The sequence below is a fragment of the Puma concolor genome, chromosome A3 (assembly GCF_028749965.1).
Source record: "Puma concolor isolate L17-30 chromosome A3, mPumCon1.1.hap2, whole genome shotgun sequence".
In the NCBI taxonomy this organism is placed as follows: Eukaryota; Metazoa; Chordata; class Mammalia; order Carnivora; family Felidae; genus Puma; species Puma concolor.
The window spans coordinates 125,513,287-125,538,810 of NC_141669.1; the positions used below are offsets into that span (position 1 = coordinate 125,513,287).

The following is a 25,524-nucleotide window of genomic DNA, read 5'->3' on the forward strand; positions in this document are numbered from 1 at the left end:
CTGCTCACACACTGTCTCTCTCTCCCTCTCAAAAATAAATAAACATTAAAAAAATTAAAAATAAAAGACACAAGTCAATCCATAAGCAGGTGAATGGAAAAAATGTGGTATGTTCATACAATGGCGTATTACTCCGTGATAAAAAGAAATGAACCATCAAGCCATAAAACGACATAGAGGGACCTTAAATCATATTGCTTAGTGCAAGAGTCCAGTCAGGAAAGGTGACACTCAGGATTCTAACGATATGACATCTGGAAAAGGCAAAATTAAAACAAAGCGTAAAAGAGAAGTGATTGCCAAGGAATTGGGGTGAGGGCGGGGGATGAGGGTCAAGTAAGTGAATAGTTGGGTTTTTGTAGGGTTTCTTTTGTCTTCTAAAATTTTTTCGTTTTAGCCTAAATGTTATTTACTGGAAAGAGCAGAGAGAGTACAGGCCCTCTAGGGACAGGAAGGAACAAAACAAGGTGCAATTCTGCCTCCTGTTCGGCATCTTCTCTGGCTGGCCCACTGGGCATAAGGCACAGGGGAGTTTTTTGTTTTTTTAATGTTTGTTTGTTTGTTTGTTTGTTTGTTTTTGAGAGACAGAAGAGAGAGAGCACACCGGAGAGAGGCAGAGAGAGAGGGAAACACAGAATCCCAAGCAGGCTCCATGTCATTAGTGCAAAAGCCTGACACTGGGGTTGAAGTCACAAACTGTGAGATCATGACCCGAGCCAAAATCAAGTCAGAAGGACTCTTGATCTCCTGAGCTACCCGGGTGCCCCGGCACAGCGGGGTTTAAGGCAGTGAAACTGTTCTGTAGGAGATAGCAATGGTAGATACAGATATCGTGCATTTGTCAAAATTAATTGAACTGTACAAAATAAATGAGCCCTAATGTAAACTATTGCATTAATAACATATCGATATTGGTACATTGATTGTAACTAATGTACAACACTAGCTTGTTAATGTTAGGGGAAATGGGGAGGGGCAGAGATTGGGTGTATGGGAACACTGTCCTTTTTAATCTTTCTGTGAACCTGAAACTGCTCTACACCAATAGCCTATCAATTAAAAAAAAATCCTTTATAGAATCTAAGGCTCAAGTATCTTCCCTTTCAAAAAGTCTTTCCTGCTCTCCCACCAACCCAAGATGGATTGTGCCTTTCTCTCAGGCTCCCAAAATATCCTGGGCTTCATCTGCCACGTTGTATTTCAGTATCTGTTTGTGTCTGTCAATAGCTGTGGTCTGTTGACCTCTGGCCTAGAATGCAGAGATGATGAAAGCAGGGAATCCATGCAACCTGTTAGCAGACACTCAGGGGTGCCTGGCAAAAGGCACTTCGGTTCCCTCAACGCACTGATGACGTCATTTGGGTATAATTATCATGAGCCCTCTGCCCCACTAAGGCATTTTCTGGATAGGGGCAGAAGCCACAGTCAGATTACATTGCATTATTTCAACCTGAGTCAATCTCTAGATTACTGATCTTTTTTTGGTTTGCCAAAGATGGATCCCCATGGAGAAGTTTTTGCACTGGAAACTCTTCTGGGGTTCAAATCTTGCGGTTTTAACATCAAATCCGTGCTGTTTACATTACACAACACTCTCTTTCAATCTTGCTCATGTTAAAAGTGTAGGGGTCACTGGCACAAATGCCTACATGCAGATACATAAATGAGAAAAGCAGACTCAGGTCAGGAGGGGACCCTGGCACTTTGAAAAGTCTCTGACCTAGAATGGACAGCCACTCCTTGGCTTCAGCCCATTGTTGCCACACGGGAATGTGAACGCAGTCCTGCCAGATGGAGTACTGATGCAGATTTCTGTTCACACGGAAATGTCTGTCTTTAAAAAGTGTTGGCAACTAACACAAATGGTTTAGAAATACTGGAGCTGGCATATTGGGAGGATAGGGCATCATCCAGCTGAAATGGGGTTTTATCATGGAGGGGAAAGAGCAGGGAAAGGGAGAACCTTGACTGTCACCTGTCACACTCAAGGCGCTTATCAATAGTCTTCCAGGTCTGAGTAACCACCAAAGGATTTAAGCAAGAAAGGGAAGATAAGAATGGCATTTCTTAAAGATCACTTTGGCAGTTGATGGGGGCAGGGCTGAGGGTAGGGTGGTGAGTTAGAAGTCTGTAGCATTCAGCTAAGTATGGGTAAAGGAGAGATGACAAAGGCCTATTTACTTTGTTCTTTCTCCTACCAGACTGTAAACTCCAAGACAGCAAGGCCCGTCTGTCTCATGCTTGCTCTGTCTCCAGCACAGAACACAAAGCCTGCTCAGTAAATATTTGTTAAAAGAATGAATGAAAGGGAGGGAGAAGAGGTGAAAGACGTTCTGGAGAACTGAGTTCAATGGGAGTGGGGGCTGTAGAGGCCTGTTTCCTTCCCTTAAGCTTTCCCTAGGAGGCTTGGGAAGGGCGTGTCTCAACGAAGAGATCACAGAGACCCGCTTCAAAAAAAGAACCAAAGACTTGGCCGGTTCCAGTCCTGGTCCGGGCCACAAAAGAGCAAAATGGTAAGTACCGTTAAAGGGCTAAAGGGAAGATTAAGCGAAAATTGAGGGAAAAGCAATTTCTGTCCTTCCCTAGGTCCAATATTCCCAAAACACATGGCGAAAGGGGACTGACCTCAGCCTCCGACCCGGTGGCGATTCCTTTTTGGGTGGGGAGGGAACGGATGACCCCGGAGACTGTGGTTCTGGTCCTGCCGGGTTCCGAGCCCAAGCAGAGAGCGCAGCACCTGGGGCTCACGCCCGCCCAAGCCCTCACCTCGCCCAGTCCCCAAGTTCCCACACGTTCCCTCCTCCCCCGGCTCCACCCCCTCTTCTCCCACCGCCTCTTTCCGCCCCCATTTCCGTCCCCCTCCGCCCGCCTCCTCCTCGCTCCGCGTCCGCGGCGTCCGGGTCTCCTCTCCCCTTCTCCTCCCTCCGTCAGCGCCCCTCTCGGGCGGCCGGGGCAACCCCGTGGCCCGCTCGCCCAATGAGGAGCCGGCGCAGGGGCGGGGCGGGGCTCGGGCCGGAGCGGAAGTGGTGACCGGAGCGGAAGTGGAGCTGCCGCCACCGCCGCCGCCGATTCCGGAGCCGGGGTAGCTGCTGCCGCCGCCGCCGCCGCCGCCGCCGCCGCCTTTGCAGCCGCCGCCGCTGCTGCCTGAGGAGTGGGCTTGGGAAGGAAGCGGTGACCCGCGCTCGGAGCTTCGCCCGCAATCACCTTTGCTCCCTGTTGTCCTCCCCCGGTGAGTGCGGTGCGGGGTCCGCCCGGGGCCCCTGGGGGCCCAAGCGCGAAGCTTTTCCCAGGCGCCGGCTGCCGTGGCGACGCGGGCGAACCCGCGGGTGGAACTCGGGAGGTGTTGGCGCGCGGCTTCCCCGGCCCCGCGAGGCCGCCTGCGGCGCAGGCCCGGCCTGGCCGCGGCCCCTCCCTGTTTCCGGGGCCGAGCCCCATCGCTCTCGGAAAGGCCTGGGCAGCTCTCGCCGCCTGCGACCCTGCCCTGCGGGCGGGGTGCGGCTCCGAACGGGACCCGGAGGGACGTCGACCCGCGGACCCCCGACCCTCCATTCCCCCCCTCCCCAGCTTCGATCCCTGCGCGACCCCTCCCTGCTCCTTGGCGAAAACCGACCCTTTAAGCCCTATTAACCCTGTTCCTTGCTTTCTGGTTTCCAAAAATTAAAATTTAACCCAATACGGGCGAGTTTTCGAGGCCCAGGGCCTGTATTGACTCCCCTGGATGGGTAAGGGGTTTAACCTTGGGAGAGAGCAAAGGGGAAACCCCCTCCCACTTTGCAGTAAAGCCATTTCTTCATCGGTCGCTGGCTTGGGAGCCTAGCAGAACCCGAGATTCCCTGAGAAGCACAGGGTTGAGGTTTGAACCAAGAAAATGCATTTGTTGGAACCGGTTACTGAGTCAGGCCTGATGCCCGGGAAAAAAATATCAGAGACTGAAAATCGGGAGTGTTTTCCCACGGTATTTACCCGTCATTTAATGCCAAAGTCTTTTGTGTCCTCACCCAACATTTACCCATACTGTGTGTTAGCACGTTTTTAGGGCTGAAATTTGCCTGGTGCCCTCCCTGGTGATGGGGAAGGGGTGGGATTGATTTGGGCCCCTTATCTTTAGAGGATTGAGTACATCTTTGTTGCAAATGGAGACCTGCATGTAATGGGGTTTTCAAAGGTGGCAGTATTGGTAATTTGCCAGCGTTTCTGTAAAAATGCATGTCTCTTGTCCTTGGCTTCACTCCCTTTTTCTTTGGTAAGGCTAGGTAGCATCAGACTCTGATTTTACTTGTCCTGTGTGGGAGACGGAATTTGGCAAGATGATGTTATGAACATACAAAATCAGGCGGCCACAGGATCCAAAGCAGAAAGATGAAGCACTTTCAAGAACATGAAAATTGTCTGAATTTCTCACTGTGTCTCAATCGTTCATATGAAACCACACGCATAGGCAGTTTATAGAACTGGACACACAGCTACTCAGCTTTTTGCATTTTCTCTTTGGAAATTTATGTGTATACATAGTGCTTGATTATTAGTGATTTTCTTGACTGCTCCCAACGTACCCCATTTCTCAGGAATATCTCAGTTGTCTGAGCCCTCATTTTTCTTGGATGTTTTTCCCTAGCAGCATACAGAATGGTGAGGGTAAAACGTGTCACTTTTTACTGAACCCTACTTAGAATTTTAGGTGTGGTCTTCCAAATGGAACGCTAATAATTCGTAGCAACTACTGAATTATTTTCCTACACTCTCTTCGGTGAGATAAGAAACCATTCACCCATCTTACAGATGAAGTCTATGGGAAATGAGGTCGTTTGGACTAGACCACACACCTAGTTTTTAGATTGAATATCCTCATTCATCAGGAGCAAATGTTTCTGGACTGTCAGCTCCTGGAGTATGGCTCCTACCCTATAATCTTCTGTACATTTCCCATCATGCAGTGCTTGTGTTATGTTGAAGCCATTTTAGAATTGGAGCTCTATAGATCAGGAAGGCAGCCTCCATAAAACCAGGCGGAGCAAATTCCCATGATGCTAGTTCTGGAGGCACAGTCTCCAGAGACTTGAGCCACTGCAAAAAGTGACTTTTGCCCAATTGGCTGTGGATATAGAAACAAAGAGCACTGGACTTGGAGTCAGATAAATTTGGTTCAGGTCTTGCCTATAGCATTTTCTAGCTGTGGGATCTTTAGCATGTTACTTAATCTCTGGTTCTTAGCTTCTCTATCTCCAGAGTTGTCCTGAGGCCTTTTTTACAAACTGTAAACTGTTAAATATAAGCTTTTGGTTTTGTTTTTTTTTTTTTTAAATCACAGAGTCCACTATTAATAGCTTTCTTTTTTCTTCAGCTGCATTCTCATGAGACCGATCCCTGCTTTATATACCTGTTGCTTTTCAAAAATCGATATATTATTGTAGAACTTTATTTTGTGTATAGCATCTCCAGTCTTTCTGAGCCTGTTTGCATCTGTACAATACAAATGGTAATATAGTCTTTGTTGTGTTGTGACAAACTCAATAATTAAAATAAGCATATGGGGTATAGTAGGTGTTTAATAAATGTTAGTTGACTATATCTGTGAATATACATATATAGAGACTAGACAAAGCATAAATGCTACATAGTATAGACACAAGAATCCATCCATTTGTCACAATCTCCCAGTTCGTGAGTTTGAGCCCTGATTCATGCTCTGCTCTGACAGCCTGGAGCCTGCGTAAGATTCTCTTTCCCTCTCTCTCTGCCCCTCTCCTGCTTGCTCACACGTGAGCTCTCTCTCAAATAAACTTAATTTTTTTTTTTCAACATTTATTTATTTTTGGGACAGAGAGAGACAGCATGAACGGGGGAGGGGCAGAGAGAGAGGGAGACACAGAATCGGAAACAGGCTCCAGGCTCTGAGCCATCAGCCCAGAGCCCGACGCGGGGCTCAAACTCACGGACCGCGAGATCGTGACCTGGCTGAAGTCGGACGCTTAACCGACTGCGCCACCCAGGCGCCCCACAAATAAACTTAAAAAAGAATCCGTCCATTTGTAATTTATTCATCAGCTGATGAGGTAGCATCAGGTAATTAGTCTATAATAATAGTAATCACTTACACTGCCTACTGTGTGGCAAGCTTTGTTTTAAGCACCTTGTACATATTAACCAAGTCTTCATAACAACTAACAATAGGTAAGTACAATTAGCCCCATTTTACAGATAAGGAAATTGAGGCATAGAAAAGTTAGATAATTTTCCCAGGGGTGTGTATACTTAGATCCATACACAGCACAAGGTAAGTAAGCGCTGCAGCCAGAAATCAAACCCAGGCACTTTGGCTCTAATAATAGGTGTCTACTAATGGTAGAACATGTTTTGTGTGAGCACCGTTTAGTTCGTAACGTTTCTTTACACATATCCTATTACAGTAAATGTGTTTGGGCAGGAATTTTAGCTATTTTTGAGGATAAATATCATGTAATACATTGGAGGGACCGTATTCATTCTGACCTGTAGGGATGATACTGCTGGTGTGCATCAGGAAGCAAGCTTGTGAAGACCCCAGTGTTTCTAGCATTTGCTTCATATTAGGAAAAGGATTCATCAGTTACTTTGCGGCACACTGATTTATCTAATCCTATGTTTTTTACCTAATGGGATGTGGTCAGGACTATCATCACTGATTTTGGCTTATCATACTACTTTTTTTTGTAGATTTTGATACTTTCCATATTTTGTTGGGGAGGAAGAGATGAGAAAATAAATCTACGTAAGTAGAGAGAAAATTGTAATTTCCTGTTAGGCTACCTATTCTTTCAGTGGCATCACATTAGGCAGCTGTCCTTGAAATAAGGATACCCCAGACTTAACTAAGATTTACTTGTAAAGGGACTTTACACCCCTTGGTTCCTGCATTTTTGTGGGAGAGGTGGCAGTTCACACTAGCAAGGGGGCGAGAAATTTGTTTTTTAAAAGCACCTTCTGAGCATTACAACCATCTTGGTCTCTACAGGAATCTGGTTCTGGTAGTCATCTGTATGTCATGAGGGAGAAACTTTACAGTTGGAGCTGGATTCTAAGGGAATTTTTCTAAGGGGAATACTTAGGGAGGAAAAATAGACTAAAGTACTTTCTATTTTGGGATATGTGTGCTAAAAGCCAAGTAAAAAGCTTACTGCTTTCTGGGCTAAAAGATCTTCTAATACAGGCATAGTTGTGTTTCTAATATGTACTTATAATGAGATGAGATTGATTGATGGCCTCAAGAGAACAAGTCATTCCCAACAGTAAGTTAGTAGTTAGTGAGACAACCTTTTTTTTTTTTTTTTTTTTAGATAATCTGGCCAGTTCTCTCTTATGTAAGTTTTTTTCCTGTTAGTTTTATTTCATTGTTTAACCTGAGAGACCCAACAGTAAAAGTTATTTCTGAATGGCCTTGACCGGGACAGAGGTAACAATAAAGTAGATATGAATCCTGGCCATTGTTCTATTTGCCCACAGACCTCAAAGCTTATTTGACAGTCTCTTGAGTTTTTGGCATATGCTATTTTTAACTCCTTAATTTTATTTTGATTTTTAAAGCTAGATGAATTAACGTAAGGCCGATTCTGAAATCTCACTGTAATAACTTTGTATGTTTTTTGAAAAGTTGTCCATTTTATCTTTTCCTTAAGTAAGCATTGGGAATCCTAGTTGAGCATTAGGAAGTAGTGCCACATAGAGGAAAGACCATGTGGCAGCTAATACCTGTGTGACCGTGGGCAGGTTACTCCTGGCATCTGTGAAAGGGGACAATGGCACCTACCTCATAGAATACTTAGGATTAAGTGAGTTGATAATAAAGGCCTAGTGCTTTACACATTTAGGCAAACCATAAATGATGGGTATTTTTGTTATTTATTAAATCAACAATCAACTGGCATGGACTTTTGAAAAGAGGAGATGGACAGAAAATATTCTAAGGGCTTGTTGAAACTCAGTTTGAATCTATAAATATAAAAATTGGGGGGTGCCTGGATGGCTCAGTCCATTAAGTGTCTGACTTCAGCTCAGGTCATGATCTCGCAGTTCGTGGGTTTGAGCCCGGCATCGGGCTCTGCTGACAGCTCAGAGCCTGGAGCCTGCTTTGGATTCTGTGTCTCCCTCTCTGTTCCTCCCCGACTCATGCTTTGTCTCTCTCCCTCTCCCTCCTTTCCTCCTTCCCTCCCTCCCTCTCTCTCTCTCTCTCTCTCTCTCTCAAAAATAAATAAACATTAAAAAATAATTCAAATATTAGTAGCTGAGAAACATTAGTCAAAAAGTATAGTGTTGGGGCGCCTGGGTGGCGCAGTCGGTTAAGCGTCCGACTTCAGCCAGGTCACGATCTCGCGGTCCGTGAGTTTGAGCCCCGCATCGGGCTCTGGGCTGATGGCTCAGAGCCTGGAGCCTGTTTCCGATTCTGTGTCTCCCTCTCTCTCTGCCCCTTGCCCGTTCATGCTCTGTCTCTCTCTGTCCCAAAAATAAATAAACGTTGAAAAAAAAATTAAAAAAAAGAAAAAAGTATAGTGTTGTCTTCTGATTGGAGCTAAGGTGGCTCTATTCAAAAAGTAGACTAAGGCAGAGTGTAAATATAGTCTGTATTTCATAGGTCAGATGTGGTCTACTTATCTCTGTCCACATAGGAAATAACAGCCTTGTGCACTTCTGTTAAAAAAGTGCATCGAGTGGCGCCTAGGTGGCCCACTCGGTCAAGTGGCCCACTCTTGCTTTTGGCTCCGGTCATGATTTCGAAGTCGTGTGATTGAGCCTGGTGTCAGGCTACATGCTGACAGCACGGAGCCTGCTTGGGATTCCCTCTCTCCCTCTCTCTCTTCCCCACTCATACTTGTGTTCTCTCTCTCTCTCTCTCTCTCTCTCTCTCTCTCTCTCTCAAAGTAAATAAACTTCAAAAAAAAAAAAGGTACATCAAGTGATGAAACAGTCCTACTCAGCATGGCAGGCATTATGCCACAATTTGGGTGCCCAGAGATAAAGTCTGGATTCCTGCCTTAAACTCACAGTCCAGTGTGGGAGTCAACAAAGACATTTAGGGTAAACTATGCTAAGTGCTACTTTAGAAATAAGCATAGGTAAATTAACATGTGTCTTTCTTTTAAAAGTCTTTAAATAAATCCATTTGGATTGAAAAGAAATGAGGTGTGGGGGCGCCTGGGTAGCTCAGTCAGTTGAGCCTCCGACTTTGACTTCCTCTCAGGTCATGATCTCACAGCTCCTGAGTTTGAGCCCCTAGTCAGGCTCTGTGCTGACAGCTCAGAGCCTAGAGCCTGCTTCGGATTCTGTCTCTGCCCCTCCCCTGCTTGTGCGCGCACCCTGTCTCTCTTTCTCTCTCTAATAAACATTAAAAGCAAAAATGAGGTGTGTAGTTAAGTGTCCCTTCCCTGGCTGACCATGTTGGTTAGACTTTTGTGTGGCTGCTATTTGAGTGTTTACAGTGCGTAGAGACTGTTAAGTATTTTGCATCATGAACTGGTTTACTTCTTACAAAAACCGTATCGTGTAGATTTGCCTGTTTTATGCATGAGAAAACAGACTCACAGAGGTCAGGTAACCTATAGAGTTGGGGTGTGGTACTGGTAGTTGGGCTGAGTCACTCCATTATGTAGGTGGGCTCAAAGCTTTTGAACCCTATTCACAAGATTGACCAGTTGAGCTGCGTTTATGGATCAAAATCAGCACATTGTCTTTTGGGATTGATCCTTTAAAGCCAAGATATCAATTGGTTGTCCTGTCTGCTGGGTTCACATTGTGTGACCTTGGGTATCACTTAATGCCTCCATTGTTTTAGTTTTGGCTAATTGGACATAATTAACAACAATATTCAACAACTGATGCGGAAGAGGGAAGAGATTTTGAAATAGAAGTTTTCCTCCACAATTCTGTGTTTGTGGACATCAGCGCTAATGATTTTGTATTTCGGACATGCTGTTTCATTTTCTGACAGCCTGCAGATGTTCGGACGGAATTAAGTTGGTGACATGACTCTGAATTTTGTGTGTTGAATGGCACACAGACATGTTTAGAGTGGGTGTTTTTCAGCGAGTAGTTTTCTTTAAGAGCTAGGAGTACTTCACTTTTTCTGGGTAGCACCCCCTGACCACCAGGTCCCATTGACTTTCTCACTTCTTCCTGCTTGTAGCTTGGCATCTGTTTTTCCTTCAGCAGAGTGACTCCAGAACTGTATCTTTGGCCTTATGGTGCTGTGGATGCTCTGTCCAGAATGGTGCGGCTGAACGCTAGTCAGAATTTACGATCCCTTCCTACCCCACAGAAACTTGGGAGTCTAGATTTTTAAGGTGCTCCTGTCAGTGAGTTCCAAGAAAAGAGTTCATACTCAAAAAGAGTTTTTTCATTTGCAGTGATTTCAACACACACTGAATTATATGCACTATGTTTTTGTGAAGTAGCTTAAGGGTAAGAATGTGTCTACTTTCTTTCCTTTACTCCGACCCGGCACCTACTAGCCCTTTTTTTGCACATCATCTTATTTGATAGGAACTAATGTCTCCTTTTAACATTTGAGGAAACTGAGGCTCAGAGAAGTTACTTTAAACGTCGCTAAATTTCTCTTTTTGAAGCCCATATTTGTTGTATGTGGGGCTTTCCTAGAAACAGATTCCATTCCCGTGTGTTTCATAATTAGACACATGATAGACCATGGCATCCTTATTTTAAATTTCTAGCAAATTATTAAGCTCCGTTAAAGCTCAGTATTTTATTATTTAAAAAGAAAATTTTTTTAATGTTTATTTATTTTTGACAGAGAGACACACACACACAGAGCATGAGCAGGGGAAGGGCAGAGAGAGAGAGGGAGACATAGAATCTGAAACAGGCTCCAGGCTCTGAGCTGTCAGCACAGAGCGCGACGCGGGGCTCGAACTCAACGGACTGCGAGGTCATGATCTGAGCCAAAGTCGGACGCTCAGCCGACTTTGCCACCCAGGTGCCCCAAAGCTCAGTATTTTAGAATTGAGCATGTCCTTTTCCTTGAAGACAAAACATAACTGAAAGTTAGATATAGCCGAAGGCCACGTTTTACAAGGTCATTTTCAGTTCTTTTCTTCCTTTGCAAGGCTGCTTTTCTTTTTTTAATATGGATTAGCACTGGGTAGTCATTTTTATTTTTATTTTTTTCCTTCCTGTGCTTGGATATCTGCTTCAGGCTACTGCGAAATGGCCTCTTAGTATTCTGAACCTGGCTAAAAGAAATCCTCTAGGCAAAGAATTTTGAGATAGAGGGCCGTGGTTGGTTCGTAGATACTTTCATTTCAGCATTTACTGTCAGATTTGATGTTTCATGTATTTGAAGGAAATCCTGTTATTTCATGGGCACCCTCAGAATTATTCTTCATAATATCACTTAGCGGTATTTTACAAAAATGAAATACTTTTGTGCCTCTTTTTCTTCCTCTTCCGATTGTATGTATCTCTTTAATAGATAAGTGACATTAATTCCCTTCTTTTAACAGGCCTGTAGTCTCGTACCAACTATCCATCTTCTTAACCGCTCTGCTCTTGGAGATTTAGCTTGTTTCCAGTTTTTCACTAAGCATTGCTGATTTAATCGGCAAATGCTTCCCAGTCCTCTAAAGTGTTTACAGGACCTCATCCAGTGGCTTAGCAGAGATAGACACCCATCATCATCATATGGCTGTGCTTGAGAACCGTTCTGAGGCATCTTCGTGTCGGCATTCCTGATTGGTGCCCAGCACAAGGAAGTCTGCTGGTACTCTGCCTGGTTTGATGTGTTGCGGCCTCCAACAGGTTTGCTCTGTCGTCTCTGAGCGGTTAGTGCCAGGCTGAATGGTGAGACCACAGCCTTTTAAGGTTTTGGGGAGGTAAATAAAGGACCTCTTGCTGATGTTTCTCTTGGTAGGACATTGGTTGAGAGTCTCAGAAGAAAAGTAGGTCCTGATTATAAACCGTCACTTCTTGGCATTCAATTCAAGAAAATTCAATTAGGAACTAATGAGCGAAGGTGTTATGGTTAACATGTGTGTCCACTTTGAGGCTGTTGAAGGCTGGAGTCTTATCTAGGAATGTTAACATTGTAACATACTCACTTCCTATACAAGAAGAATCTAGACTTGCTTTCCTTCTCCTGGGTTGAATGTTAAGTAAATAAATAAAAAACCGAGCTCACATCTGTGGGCCGGCACGGGGATGTGTAGGTACTGTTAGAGGAATAATAGTGCTTCCATTGGTTTCACACTATGCATTTCTTTTCAGAAAAAGATTTCCTTTAATTCCCTGCACCATCTCATCACAGCACCTCTTGTGAGCTAGATGTCATGTCTCCAGTGCACAGATTGGAAGGCTGAGATCGAACAAGCTCACGGGGCTTTGTAGTAGCACATCCCGCTCTTACACCTGGTCTTGTTGCCTTTCTGCCATAACCACATACAGCTACCCTGCTCTTTCTGCTCTCCCGGTACTGATTTGTTGAGAAAAGTTGACAGATATTTATTTGAGCATTAGTTTTGTGCTTGGCACAGCGTTAGGCATTAAGTGAGGAACCAATGGGGAGCTTTCCTGTGAGGACATAACACGTGGGACTGTTGGTGAAGGGACCCTGCTCATCGTGTGTACCAGCAAACATATGGAATGTAGGCCCTGGACTGTGTCGTAGGCTACAGGTACATTTGGATTCACAGGCTGGTCCATCAGCAGGGGCTGGGATAGCCATGGAAGGCTTTCTAGCCAGGTGGATGGATAGGGTTTGCATAGGCAGGAAGTACAGAGGAGAGCATTCTAGACCGAGGAACTAAAAAAGCCCTTTCAGGGGTGTTTGAGCCTGACACGTGTAGGGTATTCGAGGGTCTTCTCCAGCCGGAGAGAAAGATCCATGTTGGAGAGTGGCCAGTGAGAAAGCCGGACGGGTACGGAAGAGCCACGCCGACAAAGGACTTCGAAGGCCGGGCAGAGTTTCGACTTGGTGGAGCTGCCAGAAGAGTCGTTGAGGGTGACTGAGTGAGGGTGGGGGCGGGACTAAGAGTTGCTTTGGCTTTTTTCACTTTTTCTGTTGAAGTACAGTTGACTGGCCGTGGTACACTAGTTTCAGGTGAACAAGATAGTGACTCGACAAGTCTACACGTTAATGCTGTGCTCACCCGAGCGTAGCTGCCACCGGTCACTGTCCAACGCTCTTACAGTACCACTAACGATATTCCCTGTGCTATGCATGCCTTTGGCAGAGTAATTTTGGAGGAGGATGCAGGCGTACAAGGAATGAGGTACACACATTATGAGGATTTAATGTGCTTGTGAAGAATAGGTACTTGGTGTTTTGAATTATCTGAGCGGAGGGAAAACTGCCACATTTGCAGTTTTATTATTCCTTCGTTTGGGGATCTGTTCATGCAGCAGATGCCAGTTGATGCGGGTCAGATGCAAGGTGCTGTGGGAGATCTGCCCTGAAGAGTTTATGGTGTGGTGAGGGACTTAGAGATAAATACGTATCATTTTAGTACTGAAGAAATGGGATAAGTCGTGAAGAGAGAGATAGATGAAATGCTTTGTTGAGAATATTTTCAGCTCGGAGCAGCTCTCTCCAGTAGAAATAGAATACAATCCTCACATGTTTAAAATTTTTTGGTGGCTACATTAAAAAAGCAAAAAGCATGTGAGATTTACTTGAATAATTTATTTTTTTGTTATTTTTAATTTTTTTTTGTTCGTTGGAGAAAGAGTGTGAGCAGAGGAGGGGGGCAGAGGGAGACAGAGACTCTTAAGCCGGCACCACGCCCAGCGCGGAACCCGAGTCGGGACTTGATCCCGTGACCCTGGTATCATGACCTGAGCTGAAATCAAGAGTCCAGCACTTAACTGACTGAGCCACCCAGGTGCGCCTATTTTAATAGTTTTTTTAAAAACTTAACTCCACATATCCAAAATACCATGGTTTCCACATGTGACATAGCTACATGTGGCCGGTGGCTGTCATGTTCGACATCTCCAGCTTGGTGGTTTCAGAAAGACTTCATGGGGGGATGGCACTCGGGCCACTCTCTGAAGAATTCTGTATGCTCAGTAGATGGGAAAGGACGTTCCAGGCAGAGGGAGTGGCTTCGTGAGCAAAGACATGGAGACCGAAAAGCAGACTCCCAGGAAAACCATTTTGGCAGAAGCACAAATTGTGTGGAGGGCATGTTTTGGCAAAAGGCTGGAAAGATAGGCTGGAAAATCTTCAATGACGGGAGTGAATCCGACTACTATTGGCGGGAGGGAACTTTAAAGAATTTTGAGCAGGAAGTGACTCAGTCAGAGTTTTAAGAATGGGTCTGTTCTTTAAGACACCAAGAGGGCTGAAGGTAACAGGAGACTAAAGGCCGTGGTCTGGGGAGACTGGAAGGGAGGCTTATTACAGATGCAGAACTAGGAACTGTTCCAGATCTCTCTCGTCTCCTGCCTTCCTCCAAACTGCTGGGTGTTGTGTAACCCATTTCCTGTTGAAATTGGTCTAGCTGCTTCAAAATCCGTGTTATATAAGTCAAAAGTTATGTAAGCAGTAGGCATCAGGACACTTGGCTGTGGATTTTGTTTGTTGTAGTTGTCGTGTGCCTGTGTGTGTATGAAATTAAAGTTTTTTAAACAGATGGGTACATTTTTGAAGACGTGTATTCAGTCTTAACATACCGTGATGGCTCTCAATGTCCAAGAAGCTCTTGCAACTTCTGAAGAAGCTTGAAATACTTGGCCCCGAAACAGCCCATATTTGATTTTGAGAAATAGGGCATGTACCTTTGGGAGCTCCCAGGGAACAGTCAGGATTCATCAGAGAGGTAGGATTCAACTTTTACTGTTTGGGAGGGAAGCTTAAGTGGGGGGCTGGCAAGGCCAAAGAGTCTCGTGGCATCTTTGGGGCAGTGTTGATCCTTTGTGTTTCTCTACTACTCTTTTATAATCCCGCATGTGATGGCTTGGCTCTGAATTGGCTTTGGGCCAGTACTTTATTAATTGGAATCTTTCCTGGTGGAGTTGCACAGGTGCTGTTCAATGAACTTCAGAGTGGGCCACTAAGCGATCGCTAACTTTGAATTCATCCGCAAACTGGAACGTTTCTGAAGTTATTGAAAGTTAGCTTCTCTCAGAATGTTTCTCACTTTGAGGAACAGCGAAGATAGGATTATTTGCTGTCTGAAAGTCTGAACGACTTTGTGGTCAAGAAAATTAGACATAGTAAGTGTGTAATTTGAACACGAAGGATGGCGTCCTTTTGATGGACTTTGATCAGAGTAGACTAGGCTGTGTTGTGGCAGCCAACAGCACCAGCATCTCCATGACTTCACCCAATGACCATACTTCCAGTCCAGGGCCAGCCTGTAGGAGTCCCTGCACGACACAGTCACTCGGGGACTCAGGCTTCCGGCACTGCACAGCGTCTAGAGCACATGGCCTTCTAGGTGGCTGCTGTATAAGAAGAGAGCCTCTCCGATGACATACAGGCTTTCAATTGTCACCTGGAAATAGCATCATTGCCGCTGTTTGATTAGAACTGACGCTGTGCCCCTGGGGACTGCCGGAAAATGTAGAAGAGCAAATGGAATGTTTCATGAGGGTTATTATCTCTGTTACAGTCTCCCTCTAGTGACGTGGGTGAAGATGTCGGGCAGATCAGGTGAGACTTGCTTCACTGAGTGTGAGCTTAGAATTAGCAAGCCTTATGTAGGACGAGGCTCTGAGTATGACTTAGATCATAGGCAGTGGGAAGGAAAATAGTAGTTCTGAACTTAGAGAACCAAATCTGTTGGAATTGTCTAGGTTTGGGGTGTATCTTATGCTCCATCTAATAACACGTTTTCATGTGATAGGGCCCTGTCTGTAGAATTTCTCGCTTAAAAATGCAGAAATACTTGAGGCAAAACCATGTTGTGAGGAGAGGTTGTACTTCCTTTGCTATTTTAAAATTATTAGTCATTTTCAGAGTCTTAAATTGTGATGCTGTGTATATAGTAATGAAAGAATTTGGGTTTTCTGTTTTATCTTTTAAAGATTTTATTTTTAAGTAATCTCTACACCCAGCATGGGGCTCGAACTCACAACCCCAAGATCAAGAAAGAGTCTGACTGAGCCGGCCAGTCACCCCTGAAAGAATTTGTTTTAAAAATACTGATAACTCCGGAGTGCCTGAGTGGCTCAGTTGGTTGGGCGTCTGACTCTTGATATTGGCTCAGGTCGTGATCTCAGTTTGTGGAGCCTGTTTGGGATTCATTCATTCTCTCTCTCTCTCTCTCTGCCCCTCCCCCATGCTCTCTCAAAATAAGTAAACTTTAAACAGATACTGATATTCCTACTATTATTTAAAGTAGTATTTTCCCTTTTTGTACCTAAGATAATAGTATATTTGTGCACCGTGGCACAGAGGGACATATCAAAATTTAAACTAACAGTACGTAAAACAAACTTTTGGTTCGTTTTGTTTAACAAAATTTTTTAGCTACGTATTATCCAAAAACTGAATTCTCTGTAAATAGTGATTATTGTGAGGAATTGACTAAGGTGAGGTGAATAATTTGAGGCATATTAACTGATGGGTGTCTAAAAGGTTTGATAAGCTGAGGTCACTGAAAGTGACTATTCCAAATTTTTTTTTAAATTTTTTTTAATGTTTGTTTACTTTAGAGAGAGAGTGCGCGCCGAACGTGAGAAGGGCAGAGAGAGAGGGAGACAAAATCTGAAGCAGGCTCCAGGCTCTGAGCTGTCAGCACAGAGCCCGATGCGGGGCGTGAACTTGGAAACAGCGCGATCATGACCTAGGCCAAAGTCAGACACTTACTTACCCGACTGAGCCACCCAGGTGCCCCTCAAAAATTTTTTTAAAATGAACTCAGTTATGGTTTGAAGTTCTGTTGCTATGCATCTTGAATGCATTCCTCTTACAACCTATGCCATATACAAAATTAGTGCCTGATGTTTGTTTGTAATGCTCTAAACTTCTCAAAGCACCTTCACATAGATCAGGTCATTTGTTCCTCACGGCAGCGCCACGGAGAGTAGGTAATGTTCTTACTTTCCAGTAAGGAAATTGAAGCTCTCAGAGGTTAAGTGATGTGACCAAGGTCATATTCCACTTGTAAGTAGCAGAGCGGGTGCTGGAGAGAGCTGAATCTGCCTGCCTTTGGTTTATGCTCTTGTCTACAATGTGTCCTTGTAACAAAGTTAGCAAAGTGCAGAAGATCCGTAACAATGGCTCCTATTTTTAGGTGCCGGCTCTTGATGGGCACTACCAAATGTAACAGTTAAAGCTCTAGCTTTGCTTTAAAATTAATGGAAGCAATCATCACACGTAAGGTGTTTTTCTCTGTACTATGGGGAAAAAGTCATACTGGTCAAAACCAGACAGTTCTGGAAAGAAGTTAAGGATGTGTGTTTAGCATAAGCCTCTAAAGAAATAGTTGGTACAGCAGCCTCCATGTGCTGGGAAGGCAGACAGGACACGTGGGGACAGAGACGAGTCTCCAGGGGTCTCTCAGCAGGGTTGCCCAGAGCCTTCTCCGAACCTCCATTTCTTCACCTCAAAAAGGGGAAAGGGATTGTTGTAAACATATCTACTCTTGGTTAAAAAAACAACAACAACAACAAAAAAAACCCTAGAAAACTTAGCAAAGTTCTTAACCCTGTAAGTGCTCATGTTCAGCATTGCCGAGGGCTTTTGGAAGCACACGTTTCGTATCTAGGTATGATTCTCACCACACGGTTGGAAGAAGATTTACATTGCATTTCCTGGGCCCTGAACCCTGACACTTGCTTCCTCTCTTTTTTCTCTCTTGCTCCTGTTCTAGGGAACGACCATGGATAAGAGTGAGCTGGTACAGAAAGCCAAACTTGCTGAGCAGGCCGAGCGCTACGACGATATGGCTGCGGCCATGAAGGCGGTCACGGAGCAGGGGCACGAACTCTCCAATGAGGAGAGAAACCTGCTCTCCGTGGCCTACAAGAACGTGGTGGGTGCCCGCCGCTCTTCCTGGCGCGTCATCTCCAGCATCGAGCAGAAGACAGAGAGGAACGAGAAGAAGCAGCAGATGGGCAAAGAGTACCGGGAGAAGATAGAGGCCGAACTGCAGGACATCTGCAATGACGTTCTGGTAAGAGGCCAGTGCTTCTGTTGCAGATAGTGATTTCCAGACAGTATCGATTTAATGTGCAAATACAAACTCTCAAACGACTTCTGAGAGAAAGGTGTTGGAATGTACTGGAAAGCTGCAAACCAGTTGCAACTAATTTGTGAGCGTATGATGTGATTTCTCTCACCTCTTATTTGATCAGAGGTTGCTCATCACAAATGGGGTGTTTTCCCCTCCCCTCAAAAAGACCTATGATAAACAGGAACACTGAGTCAGCATCCCTCCATCTTTTCTTTAGAAACCGTGTCCAGATAGGCAGGATGCCAGGTAGGTGCAGCCACAGATAGGCTGTTCTGTATGTCAGGCTGAGTGGTGATGTCCTCTCCAGCAGGGGAGATGGGAGCAAGAAGCTGAGCTCCCTTTCACCCTCTCCCCAGTCGCGTCTGCACAGTGTAAAGGCCTGAAAGTTAGCCGCGCCCGTCAGTTTGGCCTGTGTTCCGAAGCCAGATCAGATGCGGTTGGGGATTGTCCTCTCCTGGGTTTTAGATAAGCCTTGGTCAAGTGATTGTTTCTGAACTATTTCACTCTGACCACAGTCTGGGGTTGGATGGGAGGGGTGCGTATCCTAGAGCAAGTCATGATCATATTGTCTTTCCCTCACATCCTGAGCCCACTGGGAACTTTCTTTTTCTTCCAGGTGAAATCAGGTAAAAATGAACGGTGAGGGCTGCTTTGAAGGGAAAAGGAATTCACACTTGTGGATCTACCTCCTCCCCTGCTGGCTGCCTCTCCGAATTACTGCCCATGACACCTTTCTTTTGAAAACCAGTACAAAGCTTGTCAGCCATCAGGCAGTACTCCTCCTCCCTAACCCATAAGGAGTCACACCCTGTCTGTCTGCAGAGAGTATTAAAATGATGACTGCCCCTTGCAGCTTCTCACTCTGATTGACTAAATTCCCTTACAGCTAAGCTTTTGCATTGAGCTGCCCTTCTTATGAGACTCATGGTGTAAGAGTGTCATGGCTAAATTTGTTGCCTGTTCGTAATTTGGGGGTTTGTTAATGGTGCACTAATTCCTGAATGTTAGGTACATCTGGTATTCAGATGAAGTATGGCATGCATTCCAAGGGCAAGAAAGTTCCATAATTCCTGAAATGTAGACCAGCTTTTAAGAGCATCTGAAAGAATGTGAAGAAAAGCATGGTACTTACTGCCTCTTAACCAGTTTTTCAGGATGCCACATTCTAAAACAACTCTTCGAAAATATTGCTCTGTATACGAAGCTTGGACTCCTTCAGAACTGCTTTTGTTGTAAGCATAAATGTTTAAAGGAATTTATTATTAATAATAGTATTAGCTACTTTTTGAGTGCTTACTACGTGCCAGGCAACGTGTTAAGCGCTTCATATACACTAGCTCATTTATCCTCATAATTATCCTAGAAGATGGCTATTATGCTTCCCCATTGTATAGCCGGGAAAACTAAGGCACAGGTGCTTAAATACAGGGTCACAGATAGTAAGTGGCAGAGGAGGGATTTCTACCCAGGTCCGATTGATTTTCAACTTAGTTTTTGGCACTTTTGCTCTATTACCGCCTTTTTCCTCCCAAAAGGTAAAGATTTTTTTTTTTTTTTAATTACAGAAGTAATACAAGTTCATTGTTTTTAAAAGGGGTGGGGGGAGCCAGGCAGAAGAGTATAAATAAGAGAGTAAAAATCATTTCTAATCCTGTCACATAGAGAACCATTATTAACATCTTGATAAATATCCCTCAAGAGTTTTCTCTTCCATATTTGCGTGTGCACATACATATTTTAATATTCAAATAGGATTCATGTGGTATTTATAATCCTTTTTTCTTTTTTTTTTCCACTGACTTGTTTTGAGAACCTTACCATGTTATCAGTGTGGTTCTGCATCGTCATTTTTAAGGCCTTATGTAGCATTCCATTGTGTGGCTATATTTTAATCAACCCCTTGTGGATGGTCAGAGTGATTTTTAACAGAAGGACACAGGCATCTGCTGTTATGACCTGGGCTAAAAACCACTTAAAAGATTTGGATGGAAATTATGTTTTTTTAAATCTTCAAAAATATTATTTAGAAGTGGTAGTATGTGTTTTGAACCTCAAACATAGTTATAACATCTTCTAACTAATATTTCCAGATTCTTAACAGAATGTGAATCATTTTTTAGGAGCTGTTGGACAAATATCTTATTCCCAATGCTACGCAACCAGAAAGTAAGGTGTTCTACTTGAAAATGAAAGGAGATTATTTTAGATATCTTTCTGAGGTGGCATCTGGAGACAATAAACAAAGTAAGTAACTTTTTTTCTCCTTGGAAATTTGACCAGTAGTGGAGCCAGTCTTCCTTTATAAGAATTTTAAAACCGTTTTTGCTTTGTTCCTTATAGACACTACTGTCACAGTACTGAAAATTTTGAAGACCACAGCACTGTGCTGACCTGTGATTAGCAGGGTCATGGGGAGTGACAAATCAGAATGTATCTAAGGGGAAAACGGCATGAAAAGTGTGGCGCACTAGTGCGTTTAAAGAGATCCTTTTCTTTTAAAAAAAAAAAAAAAGGCTCGTTATTGAAACTTTGAAGTATCTGGTAGCCTAGAACCGCTATAGTAAATAGTGATGCATTTCTTTCATCACATACGCGTTTTCGTGACGGTGATAACTACAGCTGTGCTTTTATTTGAGTGCCTGCTACGTGCCAAGTATTCTAGAATCTCGTTTATTCCTTACAAAACTCTAGGAGTTGCGGTGGGAATCTGTTCATTTTTCTGATAAGGAAACCAGGGCTCATGGAAGTTTTCACGTGCTCCAAACCCCACATCTAGTGAATAGGAGTTGGAATTCGAGTTTGGGTCTGTTGACTCCAAAGTCCATGGTTTTTCCGCTGGAGCGTATTGTTTCCCGTGTTCTGTCTTGTTAAAGGTTATTTCTGTATTTCTTTACTGCTTTAGGAGACTTTGTCCTAATTGTTTTCATTTTCTCCCAAAGCATGTCATGTAGTACTTGGCTGAGAGTATACATTTAACGAATGGTTGTTAATCAAATGGCGGAGACACCCCTCATTTGATGGTTCCTCAGCCACGCCCAGTGTGGTAAAATAACTAGATGGTGGTCCAATGTGTGATGCACCTGGGAAAGAACCTCCCCTTTAATGTTCTTATCTTTCTTATAGCCACTGTGTCGAACTCCCAGCAGGCTTACCAGGAAGCATTTGAAATTAGTAAGAAAGAAATGCAGCCTACACACCCAATTCGACTTGGCCTGGCACTGAATTTCTCAGTCTTCTACTATGAGATTCTGAACTCTCCTGAAAAGGCTTGCAGCCTGGCAAAAACGGTGAGAATGACCTTCTCTGCTTTCTGATCACAGGAAAACTGTGTGTGTGTGTGTGTGTGTGTGTGTGTGTGTGTGTGTGTGTGTGTGTGTGTGTGTGTGTGTGTGTGTGTGCGCGCGTGTGTGTGTGTTTGGTTGGTTTTGGTTTTGTGCTTGTTTTTTAAGAATTTGTTTTTATTACCTGAGTTTAAGAAAATTCAGGAGGAAGGTAGTGTGTTATTTCTTGTCAAGCTCTGGGCTCTGTAGGCGCTGTTAGGTATTCTATTTCTCATACCAAGATTTGAAGTTACTACTATGTAAACCAAAGAAAGAAATCAGACCAGGTTTTCTTTGTGTGCTGGGTTACCTCCTATCTTCTGTTGGTAACTCAGCTGTCTTTTCTACATATTTTTTAGTCTTTGAACATGCACACTGTTATTTAAGAATTTTTTAATCCGGAAAAGTTGTATGAAATGAATTCTCTAAGGTCTGGCACTTAATTGAATCAGATTTAGTGGTGTGAACTTCCGTTCTCACTTTATTCCCTGTATCCAGACCTTTGGAGTTTTAGTAAAGAAAGAAGAAAAGGGTTATTGGAAATATCTTTGGCAGTTAAAAAGTTATGTGAATTTGTGCTGGGTTGACAGTAACACCTGCTATCTTCTCACATACAGTGAAGTTCTCAGCTAGGACTTTTTTGTCATTGTTCGTTGGTGCTTTATGAACATGCATTATCTGTTTGCTGAAACAGCTAGCAAACAAGGTCGTAATAGCCTCAGTTCCCCCAAAGTACGGTACTGGAGAAGAAATTGTATTCACTTGTTGTTAACAGAAAAAAAATGGGGCTAAACTAGCTCCAGAGAACCTGTGACAGCTTTGCTAAAGGCTCTTTGTTTTAGGCATTTGATGAAGCAATTGCTGAATTGGATACACTGAATGAAGAGTCTTACAAAGACAGCACCCTGATCATGCAGTTGCTTAGGGACAATCTCACTGTAAGTATTGCTGGTTTGTGCAGCTGTTTCTGGAGGGTGTATAATCTTGTTCCTACTCACTATTGCCCAAGACTCAAGGGGATCTGTACCCTGTAAGTACAGTTAAAAGTATTAAAATTGTTAAATTGGTTAGAAATGACTGCTGAAAATTTGACCTTTGCAGTCTCCCTGCCTTCAATAATACAGGAAGAATTTTAAGCAGTGAAGATGGAAGATAAGCTGACACAGACTGGGCCTACCTCGCTGAGTAAATTTGAGTAGCCCTATTTTGATTCGAGCTCTGTTTTTCTCTTTTCAGCTGTGGACGTCGGAAAACCAGGGAGATGAAGGAGATGCTGGGGAGGGAGAGAACTAATGTCTGTTGTGCTTTGTGATCTGTTCAATGTCACTCTGTACCCTCCACATATATCCCTTTTGTGCGATAAAAAGAAAAAAAAACAAGGAGTCGTACGTCGACTTTTAATTTTTCACAGCCTCAGCCTAGCAAAATGGTCCATGGGATAAACAGCTGGCGTTTGTATCTAAAACTCCGATTGGTCACATAAATGCCACGGCATTCTGAAGTTTTTATTTTGATTAACATTGACAGGATTACTGTGTGTTGAATTTTTTTTTTTTTTTAACTGAACACTGTGATTATGGGGTTTTGTAACTTAGCAGACCTCTTACTGGTAGAAAAAAATAGACCTGAATTATGTGTAACTTTTTGGAAAGTTTAATCTGATATCCAACTAGTCCCTGAACTACAGTTCCATTGTAAAGTTGTACAGAAAGTTATAGAGATTATATTGTGATGCTGGGGCGCGGAGTGAGACACCTGTCCTGTGACATTCAATTGTGACAGCAACTCAGAGTAGTTCTGCCTGTGTTTTGGGGATTACAGGCGCTTGGCCAGTCCGGGCTGTTGCCAGTCAAAAGTTCGTGACTGCAGACGTCCACAGTGTCTTCCTCTGAGTAAACTCGAAGCCTGAAATGGAAACTCTTTGTGGCAGATAATTGGGTTTTGACCCCGTGAAAAGGTCCAGTGCTCCTGGAACACGTGTTGTGTGATGTGTGGCTAACACCCCCTTCCTACAGCCGTCATACTGATTTGTCTTATGCTCCCGTGGTGGAATCTGTTTTCCTTATAACCAGGAGCTAGAGGGGCAAAAAGCTGTGTGTGTAGCCTGTCAAAAAGGCCGCCTCTGTTTCCTGGGTGATACCTTTAAGAGTAATGTTCTGCAGAGATTTCCTCTCACTTGAGAAGTACTCAATCTTCAGGTGCTTCCTAGCTCCCGGCTTCTAAATTTTGAAATCGAAACATTCTTCCCACTGTCCCTTTTGACTGTTGACTTCGGTATTCTTTTCCCTCTTTAAGTTTCTGTCCTGCTTCCTGACACCGTTTTCTTTTTGAATCCTGCCGTTGTCTTCCGTTCATCATCCGATGTAATCCCATCTGGGCAGGGATGGGGGCCTGCAGGGAGTGAGCAGAGTTGTTGAGCACTTTGGTCAGCAGGCGGCGCTTCAAAGAGTTTCTGAGAAGAGCTCCCAGCACACAGCTCTGGCTTCCTCCAGTTCTCAGCACGCTTGTTGCTCTTCAGTCATACGGAAACCTGAATGAAAAAAGTATTTTTAAATATCCATGATTTCTCCCTGTATTGCAGCCAGCCCTGATAATGCTTGTTAGTACCTGTCACCAGATCTCCCAAGTGTGCCTCCTCCAGCCAAGTTCACAGACCTGTTTGAACAAGACCCTATGATGCAGGGAAGTTGCATGAATGCCGCAGTGGGGAGAGTCCAGAATAGCCAGGCCTACCAGTCTCACAGTTCCCCCCTCTCCCTTGAACATTCCACGTAGCCGTAGTGTCCACCTGTTTGTCCATCTGCTGAAATGAGAAAAGAAACATTCATGCACTGATTTAAAACAAACCAAAAGAAAAAAAAAAAGGAAAAAAAACAAAAAAACCCAAAAAAAATCCCTGCCCTCCCCCCGCCCCTTCTAGCTGAACAAAAATGTGCAGTTAATACTTGGCGCTTGAAAATGCAGTAGTGAATGTGGAACGAGCCTGTCTGTATATCTGGTAGCTCTTTCTTGCTTTGTGTTTCCTCACCAGTATTCTGCCTCACGTTTGCTTCTGTGACGGTTATATTGCCGAGCAAGCACACCTGTGGTTGTGAAAATAGTATAGCAAAAAAAGAAAAATCCCCGGTTACCGATGTACTAGATTTGTGTATGTCTTTTCAACAGTTCTAGTTTCCACCTTACATGGAATAATCAGGAAAAGTGTAAAAATTCAAAAGTGAAATAAAAAATTTTATCAGTTGCCTGTGAATTGATCTATGGCGCCATCTCTCTCACTACCAGAACTAGCTACCTCTTCTGATCACACTATTTTTGGCTCAATTCTTTCTTTAGAAGTAGGAAACATCCTTATTTCATCCCAGTTAGAACCCCAAGTCAAGGTGTAAAAGGGAAGAAATTAGCATTAATTAACAACCATTTTCCACCCATTCTGTGCCACCTCTCCACCTTCCACAACAAAGTCTTTTTTAGCTTCTGGGATTTGTTATCTACATTTATTTTGCATCCCATTCAAGACACACACGTCCCCCCCCCCCCCCCCCCCTTTTTTTAAACCCTGTGAGGTGGTTGCACAAGGCTTGGTCATTTCCAGGGTTCTACGAATCCCTGTCACTGTCCTAACACTTTATGGTTCATGGTAGGCTGCAACCCTGTTTCCTTATGGCGTCTGCCCCCTTTGCAAAAACTTGCACACTCCCACAAGGAGAGGGGGAAAAACATCAGGGTAGAGTGTATTTCAGCCCAAGGTGAGAATGGGTTTGGGGCTGGCTTGCTACCATGTGCTGCCCAACCAGACTAGTTCCAGAACTTCCATCTGTGGCAACCACCCTCAGGGCCGTGGGAACCTGCCTGCTTTGTTATAGTAGAGGACGGGAGAGTCGCTGTGAGAGGCGAGGGGAAATACTGGCAAGTCTTAGTGGTCCACTGTGGGTTGGGATTTTTTTTTTTTTTTTTTTTATGCCCCCACACCACAGGTAGGTTAAGGCTGCAAGCTGAGCTTGGGGTCACTGTCACAACCTTGTACTGTTAGGTCCCTGCTGTCC

General features: G+C 44.0%; 2 protein-coding genes across 4 annotated transcripts in view; one reads left to right on the plus strand and one right to left on the minus strand.

Annotated features, from left to right (window-relative positions):
• LOC147582756 (uncharacterized) overlaps nt 1-4,005 on the minus strand; it is a 29,006-nt gene extending 25,001 nt beyond the window's left edge. The window contains exons 1-2 of the mRNA XM_086702813.1: nt 3,999-4,005; nt 2,626-3,594 (exon numbers count right to left, since the gene is read on the minus strand). Coding sequence (XP_086558939.1) covers nt 2,627-3,594; nt 3,999-4,005 — 975 coding nt within the window. The 3' untranslated portion in view covers nt 2,626. The remainder of the gene's footprint in view (nt 1-2,625; nt 3,595-3,998) is intronic.
• YWHAB (tyrosine 3-monooxygenase/tryptophan 5-monooxygenase activation protein beta) lies at nt 3,089-24,722 on the plus strand. Of its 3 annotated transcripts, none has more exons than XM_025932228.2 (6): nt 3,089-3,229; nt 17,799-18,101; nt 20,282-20,405; nt 21,285-21,448; nt 22,324-22,419; nt 22,718-24,722. In XM_025932228.2, exons 2-6 carry the CDS (start codon nt 17,808-17,810, stop codon nt 22,772-22,774), a joined length of 735 nt encoding a protein of 244 aa, XP_025788013.1. In that variant the 5' UTR covers nt 3,089-3,229; nt 17,799-17,807; the 3' UTR covers nt 22,775-24,722. The 3 variants fall into 3 exon arrangements, with proteins under 3 accessions (XP_025788013.1, XP_086558429.1, XP_086558430.1); XM_086702303.1 differs by lacking the exon at nt 3,089-3,229 and adding an exon at nt 6,724-6,748; XM_086702304.1 differs by lacking the exon at nt 3,089-3,229 and adding an exon at nt 14,558-14,798.
• Nucleotides 24,723-25,524: the final 802 nt, after the last annotated feature.